This window comes from Hippopotamus amphibius, chromosome 4 (assembly GCF_030028045.1).
Source record: "Hippopotamus amphibius kiboko isolate mHipAmp2 chromosome 4, mHipAmp2.hap2, whole genome shotgun sequence".
NCBI lineage: Eukaryota > Metazoa > Chordata > Mammalia > Artiodactyla > Hippopotamidae > Hippopotamus > Hippopotamus amphibius.
Window position 1 is genome coordinate 62,184,234 of NC_080189.1, and position 16,983 is coordinate 62,201,216.

At 34.0% G+C, this 16,983-nt stretch overlaps 1 protein-coding gene across 7 annotated transcripts in view; it reads left to right on the plus strand.

Moving 5' to 3' along the window:
• The window catches only part of MIOS (meiosis regulator for oocyte development), a 41,991-nt gene extending 39,080 nt beyond the window's left edge, over positions 1-2,911 (plus strand). For all 7 annotated transcript variants that reach the window (XM_057731001.1, XM_057731000.1, XM_057730999.1 and 4 more), the window contains 2 exons: positions 441-570; positions 1,376-2,911. In XM_057731001.1, coding sequence (XP_057586984.1) covers positions 441-570; positions 1,376-1,472 — 227 coding nt within the window. In that variant the 3' untranslated portion in view covers positions 1,473-2,911. The remainder of the gene's footprint in view (positions 1-440; positions 571-1,375) is intronic.
• Positions 2,912-16,983: the final 14,072 nt, after the last annotated feature.

The window sequence follows — 16,983 nt, forward strand, 5'->3', positions numbered from 1 at the left end:
ATATTATCTTTGTCTGATTTTGTTATCAAAGTTATACCTGCCTCATGAAGTGCGTTGGGAAATTTCCCTTCTTTTCATATTCTTTGGAAAGGTTTGTGTAGATGAAAATTACCTGTCCCTTCAGTGTTTGGTAGAACTCACCTGTAAACTGGGCTTGGTATTATCTTTATGGGAAGATTTTTACACTACTGATTGTTAATTCAGATGGCTTCTTAGTGGGTTTGATAATTTCTATTTTTCCATTTATTGACAATTAAAAATGTAAGGAAACTTTGGTTATTTGGTATATTTTTCAATCTAAACTAGATTCTAGCATTAAAATTGCTATTTCAATATGATATGTGATTTGTATTTTGACATAAGTTTAGAAATACTTTTTAAGAAACTTTGAATAAAGTATTATGAAATAGTTGATGAAGATCACTGTCTTTAATCCATAGGAGGCTCCAAATCGGATGAAAAAGTAGACTTGAGCAAGGACAAAAAACTAGCTCAATTTAACAACTGGTTTACATGGTGTCACAATTGCAGACATGGTGGGCATGCTGGACACATGCTTAGTTGGTTCAGGTAAATCAGCACATTCCTTCTTGGACAGGCTTGGAGTTAGAGGAGATAAAGCAGATGGCTTTTTAAGTAGTTCAGGTTTATACACCCAAAGGATGAATTTCTTTTTTACTATCACTTAAGTTAACAAAGGTGGTGTCAACATTTCTATCACTAGGCTATGTAATCTTAAACTATAAAATTAATACTAGTATAAAAAATTGTTTATTATGTATGGGTTAAAGGTTTGAAAAGCATTATTTAACTCTTTATTTGGGGAGAGGATATGTTTACAACTGAGGATTTTTTACAACTGACTGAATATCCTATCATATATAATATATAGTATGTAACTGAATTAATTGATAGAATACATGTCAAACTCCTATATTAGTTATCTTCTAAATACGCTTGTTATGTAGTAAGGAAGCACATCATACAATGGAGACTTAAGACCATGTTTAACTTTTACTTTGAACAGTGTTATCAGTGGCCCTGTACTCTTCATTGCTATAACTTTTACACCCAGTTTGCCACATGGGCTTAAATTTGAACTCTGAGCACATCATCATGTTCATAACTGTAAATAAGATATCTTATTATATATTTAGAAAATAAAGTTACTCATTTTCCAGTAACTTTCTCCCTGTGTTCAGCTTGGCATTCATTTCTAGTTTAATGCTTTTAATGCTTTTTGTCTTTGGGTTTTAATTCCTGTATTTCTCCAATTGCTGTTTTGAAAAATTGCATTATAGATCTAGGATAGGTATATAGATAACTGTACGTATGTATGTGTACATATTTAACTGTGACTTGACCTATTTTTCAGGGATCACGCTGAGTGTCCTGTGTCTGCATGCACATGTAAATGTATGCAGTTGGATACAACAGGGAATCTCGTACCTGCAGAGACTGTCCAGCCGTAAACGTTATCCCCTAAAGAGGAACCTTCAAGTGTGGAGCTTTCTAATAGATGTCCTTCATAGCTCAGAAACATACCTCAGAACAAGTCGCTCATGACTTTCCTGTAATGGGAAAATAAATCATTCTGTCAAATCACCAATTTGATGTTTGAGTGATTTTGATGTACTTCACAGAGACAAATAACTGCTGAAACGAACATCAGAGTGTGGGCATGAATTCTGTTCAGTAGGTTGAAAAAGTTCATTTTGGAAAGAACTTTCTAGGGTTTTGTCGAAATTATGAATATTGTGCAAACAGAGTTTCTGGAATAACCAAGAACAGACCTTGAACCTATACTTTTTATGTTGAAATTGGATATCTTTCGATAAAATGTGTACACTTTTAAAGTAGAATAATGTGACCAATTCAGTGAATCAAACAGTAGTTTAAGCTCAGCCATGCTTAGATTCCTTCCAGATTAAATTTAAATTGTGGATTTTTACTTTTAGAATTAGCCACCTTACACTAGAGAATTATTTATCAAGGTATGATTGATATATATGTTTTTAAGGAGTCTGTTCTCTGACACACGTCATTTTAAGATAAATCTTTTGGCACAGACATTTATTGTCTTCTAAGAAAAGTCAAAATTGAGAATGTATCTTACAGCTTTTTCTCTTCTGAGGAGAAGAATATGCACCATTTCAAGGAAACATGTATCAGATTTTCTTTTTCAATCTTTTGCTTTCCAATGTCCTGATTGGTCTTCAAAGATTTCTCTCCCTATTAATTTATCATTTTATGCTCATCATCTGGAAGCGTTTTACTGAATACAAAGTCTGTACAAGATCATATGCTACCAGCCACTCAGCATAATGTATGTCAGTATGTCCTACTTTCAGATTTCCTCTTGTGGAATATCCTGTTTTTTCTAAGGTAGACTGGAAGATGTTGGGGAAAACAGAGTCACTTTGGAAACAGTTTCACTTTTAATGTGAATTTCTAAAAGTAAGTATATTTGACCAATTTAGGGGCCTTATTTTAAAATTTTATTTTTTCCCTTTTCACAGCTAGATAGTTGGAAGAGAAATACAAAGGATTTGTAGCATCATCTGACATATGCAGAGGACTGAACTGAATTTCATAGTTGAAGTTGTACTTATAGAAAAATAAAAAGTAAGCCTAAAACTTAATTATCTTATAGATTTTGAAGAAAGAAATATCTTAAAGAATTTTAGAAGCTTTCATGTTAGCAATTTTACCTGGTGAAACCAAGATCTGTGAGATTAATATCACCTAAGTCCTGAACAAAGGTAGATTACATTTATATTTTACTTTGAGATCTGTTACAGAAGGTCATTTTCTAGGAAAACGTTGCAAATCTACTGTAAACATCTCACCTAGATGACAATCTTTTGTTTAAATGTAAGAACGGGGAATAGTTACAATCTTTTTTTTTTTTTTAATAAACATTGTTATTAAGGGGACTTTTTCCAGTCTTCTAAGTAAATCTTCCTGATTTCATTTTACTAAAATATAACCTCTACCTTTAAAGTTGCTTTAGTTGAAGTGTTTCTTTCAAATTTACTCTGCCCAAAATATGAAAAGTCAGCTTTACTGTCAAACTGTTGATATACATTTTCATTTCTCCTTAGCTAAAGTAAGGTAAATTTTTTGAACTGTTATTTAGAATAGGGTTATATCTAAAATATTGATAATTTTTGGAAATACAATATAAGACATAAACATAAATTCTATTATATAATCTGCTTGTTTGTAATCACACGGTGATGTTTTTAAGAATAATTGTTTATGCCTATGTGTCAACCTCCTAATATTTTCTGTGAAGCCCAAATATTCATATAAGATGTCTGTTATGTTTGTTTTGCATTTCATTATATATGGACCATGAAAATAGATTAATTTTTTCATTTTTATTCCTAGGTCACTAATATTTGGGTTTATAAACTCAATGAGATATTTTACCTAAACATGTTCAGTAGAAGTGTTTAATAAAAGTATTTTTATTATTTTTTAAATTGAATAAAAGTAGATTGAAATTAATATGTCTAATGTAGAAATTATCTATGACCAGTCTGCAAATAATCCTATAAAATAATAAAATAACATTAGTAGTTATTTTGATGGCAAATTTGATACTTAATCTTGGAAGCAACTTTTTGTAGACTGTTTCTCAGCTCTCAAAAATGATTTTTAAAGAACTCTTTAAAATGATATATTTAAAAAGTATCTTTCCATTGTCAGTGCTACACACAGTAAGAGAGTTAGAAATAATATAGTTCTTCATTTAATTGCATGGTTGAATGTAATTTCAGTCACTCATTTGACTGCCGCTATTCAGAGTATGGGTTTTGAAATTTATGTTATAATCCTAGCCTTAGTGTCTTGGTCAACCGACTTGACCTTTTCGAGCTTCAGTTTCCTAATATGTTAAAAGGTACAGAAATTCCTATTTCATAGGGTGACTGGGAGTGTTAGGTGGTAAAATAAACATGACGTGTTATATCCCTGTCACATAATGCTCTGTCAGAGGTAGTGCTTAACAGTCATTGTTACCTAATCTTTATTGGTTATTCGTTTGTCAGTACTTTTTAATTGAATATGGTATAATTTAAACAAAGGATCTACAGTTACATTTGTCTCAGCAGTGAAAATTTCCCAAGAGCTTGTTTTTCCAAATCTAGATAAATTATGGCATTTTCTTTTGAGAGAACTTAGGTACTTTTGTTTATCCTCTATTTAGAATATTACTTGCTGCTGTATGAAGAAGTCCTCTGAATGACCACTTAGGATTTTAATGTGATATGAGTGAACCCAGGGATGAAAATGAAAATCTTGATGAATCTGGACAGTTGACCTGTAACTATTGAAAACTTGAGATTTTCATCTCTATATTCAACTCTTAAGTCCTGGCCTTCATAGGAGAAAGAATCCAGTATTTTCCCAGTGAAATCCTTTCTTTTCTGGCATTCTATTACACTTGATGTTCATTTAAGTTAAAATGTTGGGGCGGTGGTGGTAATAAAAAAGGAAATACACTGAGGTTTGTGTACAAACCTTGGGATACAGCTGTCCCTTGGGATAGCTATAATTAAGTGGGCACTAAGTTGTTGTACATGTCTGACATCTGCTCAGATGGAGGCATCAGAGCAAGGGGAGAGGCATTTTAGGTGCTCAGCATCTTCATATCGAGGGCCAGTGACCCTCATGGCCATGGCAGAGATGGGGCTAGCTGGACAACTGCTGTCCTAGCCACTACTCTCCCATTATATCATCTGCCTATTTTTCTCTCCTACCCGAAAATTTTGTAGGTACTTTGCTGATTATAAAGAGCACTTTATGAAAATATTAATCTTTATAAAATATTAATTTTTTCTAGAGTATATAGACAGAAGGAAAGTTTTCCAAATGTTTTTAAAAGCTAGTGCAATCCAGGTATCAAATTAACATAGACTGCCAAACAAAGAACTGAATTCACTTAGAAATATTCATGATAAACTCATAAGTAAAGTGAATATCTAATCCAACAGTGTTTTACTGAGAACAGTAGTTACTGTTGGTGCTTATTATGTGCCAGGTATCATGCACATTATCCTATTTAATCCTCACAGTAACCCTGTGAAGCAGATTCACTGTTACTGTTCCCATTCTATACATGAGGCAATTAAGGGGTAGGAACATTAGGTCTCTTGTGGTAGGTTATGCAGCTAATACATAGCAGAGCCAAGACTTAGATTCCAGTAGTCTGACTTCCCAGTCTGCACTTTTAATTACTGTTTTATACTTCTGTGTCCTACTTTATGGGCTGTGTATAGGAGAATAATCCACTATGACAAAGGGTTTATTATATTTGGTATTAATACACCAAAAAAGAAAAAAAACATGCATGTCAGTGACTCTTTGGATGTAAAAGGCAGTTGATAGAATCCAAAAATTGTTGCCTGATTTATTCTTTAGGTTTAGTTTTTATCATGAAGGAAATGTTTTTCTACCATTTTTTTCCCCTCCTATTTTACTCTCTGTCTCAAACAGCCAGCATCAACGTAGTAGGTAAGTAATAGAATCCTTCACATTATAGACAGGAATAAAACAGGGATCATGTGGTTACCACTGGTTCTGCACATGGTAGTGCAGAAGAGCAAAGTGGATGGAGCCACACCCTTGCTTCTTTTCTAACTCTTTAGAGTTTGGTATGGCAAAAATACCATAAACTGTTAAAAGGCAAGCAAACTGGTAAACTACAACATGCATACAAATTTAAAATTTAATACCCCTAACTCAAAAAGAACGTCCTCAAATCCATAAGGAAAAGATACAACCAACGGATAATATTGATCAAGGACTTGTACAGCCAAAATAAGTTAAAATGGCCAATAAACATAAGTAAATGTAATGCTGATTAAACGACAACAGGATACTTTTCACTTGCCTATGTAAAATAAAAAGAATAATATACATTTTCATGGATATGGGAAAGAAATATTTTCAAATAACAACTTGTGAGAGTATATTATTAATACAAGTGTTCCTGAGGACAGTGAGTAATATGTATCAAAAACCTTAAAAAGCTTCATACCCTTTGATGTAGTATATTGGGAATATTTTCTGAGAGATTAATTGGATAAGTGCACAAAGATAGATGTTTCTATGAAATGGTTATCACAGTATAATAAAAACTTGGAAACCTAAATGTTCAATAATAAGAGTAAAGAAATTGTTACATATATGCAATGGAATACTAACAATCTATTCAAATAGTATGGGTATTTTTATTGACAAAGGACTATTCATGATACATTTATAAATGGAGGGAAAGGCAAGTTATAGGATAGTATATAGAATATATTTGCATGGAAAGCTATTGGAGAATATTTACAAAATTTTAAGTGGTTGTCTTTCAAGAGTAGGATTTTAAGTGGCATTTTCTTGTCTGCATCTTCTAGTTTTTCTACAATAATGATGAATGTATAAATAAATGAATATGCATATCACACACATGTTAGTGGCTTTTATAGAAATTGCCCATGACCTGGTATCTTGTTCTTACTGTAATGAACAATTGAATTATTCTCTGAGATGAAGAAACTTGCTGCAAGTTACTATGAAAGTTATTACTGAGATTTAATTGTTTGGAAAGCATTTTTTTATATTTCATATTCTACAGTAATGTATAGGAATAATAAACAGATGCTGTTCTCTCTCTTAATAATCTCTTTCACCATATTTGGAAATAGTGGATTTTATTCTCCATTTAGCACATTGAGAAATGGATCTGTAAAATAATTCTGATTTTCCTGAGGTAGTATTACATAATTAATGACTTTATTTCAATCTTCTCTCTCCTAGATGTTCCTCGCGATATTTCCTGACTCTTCTGTTTTGGCTCTGGGCCTGTGGCAGGACACCTGTCCTCTGTGTTTAGAATTTAGTTGATTATTGTCCAGTCCAGTCTAGAGTGCATTTTACTCAACTTATTTCCAGTAATTTAACAAGCTGCTTAGGTTTAAGTGATGAACTCTGAACATGACTGCAGGTCCATGCTTCCAGCAAACAGCGAAGCATTAGCATGCCTACATGTGCCTGACACTTAAAGGTTATGATTTCAGAGGATTGATGGCACTATCATTGCCTTGGAGGAGCTGTAATATCTACTGGAAGACATAGATATGAGCATTGTTTTCAGCAGACTCAAATTCACTCAGGTTAATATTTATAATTGCTGGAAAGAATATCATTATAGCATCTTATCTCTTTCTGCAGGCAAAAAAAAAAAGGCCAAAAAAAAAGTTTATTTTATTTGTTTCTAATTCAAAAATTATTTTCTAATTAGAAATCATTTGAGGAAGTAGAGGTTGCCTGTTACATTTTTCAAAAATGTAATTTTCTAACACATTGTAAAGCAACCATACTCCAATAAAAATTTAAAAATGTAATTTTCTTACTGATCCACTATTAATGGTACAGTGTTTTGAAATGCTTTGCTAAGAAGGTAACTTTAGGATTAAAGGGGAATTTATGTAATGTCAGAAATAGCAATAATAGCAGTAATTCATTGCATATAATCCTTTCATCATTCAGTTTATGAAAAGCATGTTGCTTAACATAATTTCATAATGGGGAATTAAGATATAGGAGTCTAATTAGTTGGGCTCTTAAAATATAAAGCCATAAAGACAAGAATAGTCTGTCTGGAAGAGCATTTGAAGGGATTAATATATCATAAACTTGAAACAGGCATTTTTGTAAGAAATCACACAAATTGTTGGTTTTACATCTTTTTACTTAAAGAATATTCACTCCACTTATATGTATACATACATACATACATGGGGACGGAGGATGAATGGGGATATGTACGTAAGAAAGCCTGGAATTTGAAATAGCAAATGTCAAAATTCATGTTTGTCCACATTTTATTACATTGCAGCCATATACTTTGCGGATGACAGTTTAAGAAGTTGCCACTGCCAAACGTGGTAGGTAAAACAAAATATTTTTAGCATCAAGTAATTTGATAGCTGATTATTTTATAATACAAATTTGAATGGCATGAAGTTCCTGTGCTACACATATTAGTTATGTCAAAGAAAAAGTGCTTTCCCCATCAATTTGGAAATTTGTGTTATTCATTAAGCAGGTATACTTTATATTTGTACAGCTATGGGTGTTTAGCCTTATGGCACATGAATGTTCCCCATATAGGTGAAGATGTATAATTTATGAAGCAAAATATTCAGCAACTTGACAAATGTGGAGAAGTTAATACACTTTCTCATCTTAAATCTTCTGACCTCCTTCCATTCCTCAAAAATGGAATGTAGGGTCAGTTGTGACTCTTAGGACAAATGCACCATTTTTAAAGATAGATAGATTTCTGAAATACATTAAATTCTTTTTGGAAAAGTGAATATAACTCTTTAAGTGAATGGTAAGATACTGCTGGCTTCCAGAAGACAATACTCCTCCAGGCCGGGAACATTATTTTCCACTGGAAGTATGAGACATAAATTGGAGATAAGCTGGGGCAGATTCTCAAGGTCATTTCTTTTGGTAACATTGTTCACCTAATTTGGTGAACAAATGATTTTTTAAATATATATCATTGAATTCTGTTATCTCTATCTTCAGAAAATGTTGTGTGAATTATAGAATATATCTGCTTCTTCCAGGGATCTGAGAAATCAAAAATGTGTATTATCCTTGCTGCTGATAAAACATATCCTATGGGGAAATATGAACCAAAAAGTTATTAGTACCTTTTCTGGTTTGCCTCTTTTATTTCTCAGTTCTTTTAGAGTTCACTCCCAATATGTGGAATTCTACAGATTTCTAAATAACTTTTCAGATATGTTAAGTTTTGAGGAATATGTATTTTCTCAAGCAGAGACATCTGAGCAGAATGACAATTGAATTCTCATAGAACAAAATTGCCAAGCATATGTGATGGAACTGTAGGGAAAAAGTACATAACTATAATTTTCAAAGAAGTTTAAAAATAGCTCCACCATTATTATGCACGAGGCCTGACAGTTGACATTTCTCATTTTGACAGCATTCACCTACAGCCCCCCATCAGCAACTGAACACATTCATCTCTGGAATAAATGATTAACGAACTATCACATCCACTCCTTTTGTACCAAGTAGTGGAGCATCAGTTGATCATATTGCAGCCATCAGCATCATTACTGAAATTGATTCTGCCATGAGAAGGTTATGCTAGGACAATAGATTAGCATTTGTATAAAAGAATTAATTTATGGCATTAAAAATAACATAAAATAATCCCTTGTGTCACTCTTTCACACCTGGTAAGATTGTTTTGTTTTTGCTGATCAGCCACCATCGTAAAACCTTAGATTGAGGAAGGAAGGTTGGAAAGCATAGAAACTGAGTTGTTTTGAGTACAATCCACTAAGATTTCCAAACTTCCCACTCTCTTTATTAATCACTGTCGTTATATAAAATACATTTATGAAATGCTACCTGTGTGCAATGATTAACAGTAAACTTGCCAAATTATTGCCTTTAGAGAAAAAGTAAAGGGGTAAAGACATTTTTGAAAGGCCAGAATTAGTCCAGAAAGGAAAGAAGTTGGAGGATCAGGATTGACAAATGATACTCAGATACAGTGAAATGAAACTTTTAATTTTTCAGCAAGCAGATGTGAGAATGAGGAGATAACATAATAATTTAGATGTCTTGGTGATGTGGGCTGTATTTCTAAAACTGAAGAGAATGAGGGTCTGCATAAGCCTAGGAAAAGGTGACAGACTGTAGTTTTGGTAAAGTGATACACCCAAGGAAAATAGCTGGAACTTAGAACTTCTACAAGGGTGAGTCAAAAATTATCCACACTTTGGTTGTATTAAAACTGCTGTTAAAAGTGTGGATACTTTTTGATTCACTGTAATATTTTAGCATCTCTGTCTGATCCTGGGATAACTGCCTGAGAGTTTTCAATGTTACTGAACTTAAACTCCCCCCTCAGCTACTTGTCTTCCAGCATATGATTCTTTTGTCCATTCCTCTTATATTTTCCTGTTGTTTCCTGTCTCTGCTCTTTTCTGAATTTCATGAGACCAGCTGTTTAATCTACTTCTGAATTAAGACAACAACCTGAAATTATATTGGTCACTCAGTCAAGTTGCATGTGCATTTTCTTCAGAGCTGAGACTGGTTGTACAATGAAATGGAGCCATCATAGGTTTTTCTCAGTCCAGCTGCTTCTGCCCTATACTGATTAAGATTCTTTCCAGATTCTAGTAGTCAGGCTGTGAGTGACAGTATTGTGAGTTTTCATCTTTTTTCTGATTTGTGTATCTTTTAAGAAGCTAGAAGAGGCAACTTTGAGTACTGCTAAGTACAGGACATGTTTACCCAACAGTGATTGATAAAAATAACTGAGACTTGTATTTTGGAAAGTGGGCAGAATATGATTACAGTAAGAAGAAACATTGTTGTGATATGGGAAAAAAAAAACCCCACCATGGGAACATGAATTCTACAAGTGGAGCAATGACAAACTTCCTTTATATGTTAAAATTTCCCATTGACAAATGATTCTTTTCAGTCACCATGAGATGAACAGGTTAGGCCAAGGTGTGCTTGATCTGGAAATGAGTGAGTGACCACCCGCCCTTCTTTACCCTCCATACAAGTTGCTAATTAATTACCCTCTTTTTCTCAGAACCCTTTTCCACATTGCATTGGAGGCAGCAACTACCAACTGGTCAACATTCACCTGTTTGCCATTTTTAGCTCTATAGTTTGGTATGCCCTGACCATTTCTTACTAAAATGTGTGGGTTAAAACTAACAATTCATGATTTTAAATATTTCATGAGTCATTTTTGTCTGTGTACTGAGTCCAGCTAAGTAGAGATTTCCAGGTTGTAATATATTGTATATATAATTGTAGTATATTGTTATAATTATATATATAAAATACACAAATGTAATACATTGTATATAAATAATATTGTATAAATGTTGTACAGTGTTTGTTATACAATATTATTTTGCAATGTATATTGTAATATGTTGTAATAGGAGCCCTATAGGAATAAAACTCTTATTTGCATGACTGCATTCATAAGAATGGAAGTGAATAAATTTGTTTCCTAGTAACAAGAGTTTCCATAGGCCATAAACACTTAAATTCTCATCAGTGCTCTATAAGTTTTTTCCTAAACAAAGCCGTCTTTTTATTTTTCATGAAATAGTTTTTCTGTTTCAGCATACATCCTTTAAAAAATTTTTAAAGTCTATAATCTTCATGATATAACCTTCAGGCTATATGAGTGAGGTAACCACTCTCCCCTCTGCTGGAAGGAGGAATGCTTTCCAGTGCCACCATGTAATTTGCTTTGCAACAATTTTTGCTATTTGTAACCATATCCTGTGATCACAAGACACACACATGTAGCTGAATTTAGAATCTGTTGAGAACACAGAAGGCAGCATGACTGTTTCTAAATGTCATTGATTTAATGATTTTAACTCACAAAAAATTTTAAAGTTCAAATGCATCAATCCAAATTATTCATTTCTGAAATGTACTTTAGATAAATCCCTCAGTGTTCTGTTGCTGCAAATGGCTGTCTTTATGTATTATTTTTCCCAAGTCTCTGCAGTTTCCTAACCTCATTTCCGATGAGACAGTTTATCAGGCTACTTATCTCTAGATTGTATTTTAAAAATTATAGAAGCCGAATGTCATGGGTTCCAGACTTTGTAGGGAGTCATACCTAGAGGCATATTGTGCCTTATAATCCTTTCTAGCCCCTTGATTAAAGAATCATAGATGTATATGTAACTGGTGTCTTTTACCAATTATTGTAGATGAAATTTACAAATGTTTCTTTGTCCCCCCCTCCCCTTTTTGGCCTGTTTTTTTCTTTAAATAAGCACTGAAGAATCAATCTCAAATCACAGATTAAACAGGGAAGCATTATTTTTAAGTTATCTTAGGTATAGTTTTTGAGTGTGTATTTACCGGTAATGTATTTTCCTTGTATTGCTTAAAATATGTTCTTAAATTTGTACCTCAAATAGGTTTAGGTTATAAAATAAGGAAGGCAGGCAACATAGAACATATTTTATTCATCTTGAAATGACATTTTAAAGTTTTCCTTAAGAAGGGATAAAGCAGGATATTAATGCCAGTTGTAGCAGATTAATATTCCTGTGACAAATGATGGTAATCAATTGACTGTCTCATTCTGTCTCCACTGGTAACTCAAGTTTACATTTGGGAAAGTCACATTGTATGAACTTATGATGAGAAATCAGGGAAGGGATGGAAGCTTTTGATTCCTTAGTCTTAGATTCTTTTTTTGGAAACAAGTGGGGTAGAAATATATACATGTGGAATCTCATCCTGAGTTGTTTTCATGAGGTAATCATACTGCTGAGAGTGAAGGAAATTGCCCAGTGGGTCAATTCCTCTAGGTCACTGAGTTCTAAAAGGAAAAGAAGCCTACAAATTCCCCTGGTTTGGAGGCAGTGGATTCTAATTCCTAGCTCCTCCCTGGATCCATAATATGTTCATCTGGAAGACATTTAGTCATTTCTGAGGAGATTCCAAAATGAGGCAGCTCCTGGTTCACTGTCTGCCTCTCATAAAAGGTCAAATACGTGACCAACTAAGGCATAACATTTCTGAGCCCTATGAAAAAATAATTGACTCACTAGGACCCTGATCACTTAAAAGAAAAGGTGAGTCTGTTTAAAGAAACGTATTTTCTCATCAGGTGTGATGTTTTCATAACACTTAAAAGCTCCTCAAAAACTAAAGAAAAGTGTTAAAATATTTAAGTGAAATGTGATACTGTTTCTGATTTTCTGTAGTTATGCTAAATTTAATGCAATTTGTCTTTAAATGATCATTGTATATTAAGTGAAGTTGAATTAATGAAAATAAATGTTAAAATCTAAATAATACTTATTTTCAAAATGAATATCTAAGGTAAAAACAATATTAAATTATCTAGCTTCTTTTTTTTTTTTTTTTGGCACACCGGGCTTAGTTGCTCCGCGGCATGTGGGATCTTCCTGGAGCTGGGATTGAACCAGTGACCTCTGCATTGACAGGCGGATTCTTAACCACTGCGCCACCTAGGGAGCCCTATCTAGCTTCTTAATTAGCAATTATTCAATAGAAGAATTTCCCCTTGCTGCTCATCTGTCAAGATTCAGGGTGATAAGATACCAAGATCTTTCAATGAAACCATTTTTTAAACCTATCATTACTAAATAAACTTTATTACCTCAGTATAACATTTTATGGTGAGAGACTCTTCTTGCCAGCCAAAATAATTGCCTTATTTTCCTGGGTAATATTTCAAACTTATGTGAAAACGGAATAGTCTTTTTTTAAAAGGGGCTAATTAAGTCACAATGACATCTATGGCATTGCCCAAAACTGTTACACTGCTTATATATTTTCCTTTTTTCCAACTTACTATGGAACTGTTTGAGAAATGGCTAAAGTTTTCTCAATTTTGTATCTTAAATACTGCATTTTATAGAGTCCACAGAGGTTGTTGTTCTTGCCCACTAACAAAAATAATCAGGTTGAAAAAAATTTTTTTCATATGTGAAAGCACTATATTTCAGACCAAATCTTAAAATAAAGGTGAGGTAATACTATGGAACATAGTGCCCTGCTTCTGACATTTTCTAATATGTGAAGAAGAAACAATGGCATGCTAATGACAAATTTAATCCTTGCCCCCAAGATGAATGTATTACACTATAAATTGTTCGTAGCCTACACCTCTGGTCTTAATTAGCCATCTCAAAACCCTATGCTCTAGGGTCAGCTGAGGTCATAAAGAACATAAGAGGCTTACCTCAAACCAGCATCACGAAAGTAACTTGAAACATGTGCTTTATTAGTACTCCAGATTTAGCATCATCTTTTTAAGAATGATAACCTGTGGTACTAGGATTATTAATTTTCTTTCAGCAACTGATCAGGATCAAATTCTATGTGAACGAAGTAAGGGAGGAAACCAAATTGGAGTTTCACAGATTGAACCTACGGAATTTGGTTGTTCTTGATCATGATGAATTTCTTTAAAACCTTAGACCAATTAAATATTAAATAGTTCTAAGTTGAGACATCTTCGGAAATTATGCTAAACTGCCGTAGATTGAAATTTCAGAGGTCAGGGACTTTGTTATATGTATTTCAAGCCCTTTATCCCAGGACTTAACACAAATTATTTGTTGAGTAACAATGCTATTAGGTTAATATCTTAAAAGACACCCTCAAATTTCTATAAGTTTAGTACTACTAGTTTATCACTAGTGCTTAACTCACCCCATGAAAAGATGTTTCAGGGCTGTTTTAATTTTCTCTTTGTCAGATGAAAATAAAAACAGTCATTTGGAAAACGTCTGTAAACTTATGACTGAAGACAACCACTTTGTAGTTCGTCATCTGTCACAGTAGATTCAGTGTGATATTCCTTTTAGAATTTAATATTAGGGGAAAGTTTGATTGTCGTGATATTCTATGGCCTCTCATTCCTTCCTTTTCCTAGCTTCCCAGGAAAACCTGGAGCTAAATTTAAAGCCTAATTTTATTTCCTCTTGAGTGTTTTTGTAGTTGTTATCTCCTTTTTCGATGTGTTTTCCCTTTTTATTTTTGTAGCCTAGTACTTTTTAGAAATGTATGATATATGTTAGTAATGGCAGTGTTTTATCCTCAGTCCTCACCTTCAGTTGTTCTTTGAGCTTTCAGCATCACTGACTACTCTTTGAAACTCTGTTTGCTTGCCTTTAATGATATTCTTTCAGTGAATAAGTATTTATTGAGTGCTTACTAGGTGTCAGGCACCACTGGGGTCCTTCTCCTGATTCAGTCATTCTCCCACTGCTGTTCCATAAGTGCACAGTTCCCCACAGCTTCCTCCTGTCATTGGTTCTGTGGTTTTCTTCCTCTGGATGCTGTTCCCTGATTTAGGAACACAATTCCTTACTTGAAACTCTTAGAGAAATATGTGCTTCAGAATTTTTTGATTTCAGAAAAGTCAAAGGGTATGTTTGCCATATGTTATGAAACTCCCTGCCCGGAGGGGCAGCAACCTCTTCTCAAAAACACAGTAATATTTCTGCAGTGAAGCATACGAGTATTTACAGGAAGTGGAATAAAGACTATAAGTAGCCTCACTACAATTTTTATCAGGTTTTGTTGCCAAATGCATTTTGCCCCAAATATAGGAAAAATGGGTTTCAAATCATTAGAAATTTTGAAATTGTAGGTAAGGAATTTGTAGGTCTCTTAAACTCTACTTTAATATTAGGCAGGTTGTCTCTCAAATCTCTGTCTGGTCCTACGTTTCCAAATATCTTCTGGACATCTTCACTCAAAGGCCTATTAACTGCTTAAATTTGTATTGAAGTGAAATCATTGCCTCCTCACCTGTTGATCTCATCCTTGGTTGCTGCCCTGTTTAACAGCTAGCATCATCACTGAGTCCTGTGGAATCCCTTATAATATGTTCTCAGCTCCTGGCCTCTTATTTGTCACTTCACCAAATTATGATTCAGGTCTTCATTACCTCTCCTCTTAGCTTTGTGGCTTCTCAAACTAGGACTGGATGAACTAATGTATTCATACACTATGTTAGGCATTGGGAAATACAAATAAGACAGGTTTTTAAACTACAGTTTCTTCATCTATTGAGGGCCTCTTCTTAGCAGGGAAGACAAATTAGAGGACTGGTTAAATAAATTAGGAAACACTTGGCACAATGGGTATTTTTCAACCATTAAAAAAGATGAGATAGGTCAATATGTCAACTGCCAAGACTTATTAAAGGAGAAATGCATGTTGCAGGCCAGTATATTGAGGTCCTGTAGACAGTTTATGTAGATAAAGTTCTGGAAAAAAATCAACCAATCCATAGCAGTGTCTTTGGGGAGACACTAGGAAATTTACTGATTTTTGTAGCATTAAAAATATATGTAATCTAACTATATATATATTTTAATCTGCATAAAGGTTATGGGCAAGTTAAGTGTGATGAGAGGAATATGACATAAAGTAACTAACTCTGCTTGCCCAAGTTAAGGAAAGCTTAGAGAATGTTTTCCTTTGGCATAGAAACAGACATTCCAGTCAGAGCAGAGCACAAGTACAGCAGCATCCGGATCTTAAAGGGTCTAGTGTGCTCCAGCAACAGCAGATCAGTGCTGGAGGGTTGCTTCAAAAGGGAAGAGAAGGATTTGGGACTGAGGTGAGATGTGGTCAGATTGTGGAGAGTCTGAACTACTAATTAGAAATGTGGACTTGACCTAGTCACTCAGGAGCCTCTGGAGGTTGTTGATTTTGTTTTAAATGCATTTTTTTATTTTGGAGTAATTTTAGATTTATAGAAAAGTTGCAAAGGTAGAGTTCCTCACCTCACCCAGTTTGTCTTCTTCTGTGTTACCTTACATTATCCTGGGACATTTGTCAAAACTAGGAAACCAACACTGGTACATTACTTTAGCTCTAGACTTTATTCTGATCTTACCTGTTTTTCCATTAATGTCCTTTTTGTGTTCCAGGAGCCAGTCCATGACCCCACATCACATTTAGTTGTATGTCTCCTTAGTCTTCTGTGCTCTGAGAGATTCTGTCTTTCCTCATTACCTTGGCAGTTTTGAGGGGTACTGATCAGTTTGTAGAATGTCCTTCAATTTGGGTATGTCTGATATTTTCTCATGATAGACTGGCATTACACATTTTTGGAAAAAACAGCACAAAGGTGAAGTGCCTTTCTTATCCCATTACATTAGAGGGCACACGATTATCCACATGTCATCACTGGTGATGTTAACCTTGTTCACTTCATTAAGGTCATATTGGCCAGGTTTCTCCACTGTAAGCTTCCCAGTTAAGTTTTCTCCTTTTCACACTTCTCTGGTTTTTAAACTATGTAGTATGATGATTCCAATTGATGTTTAATGCAACTCTATTGGCTGGGTGATAGGAAGAGGCTGGAAGCAGTAAGGCCAG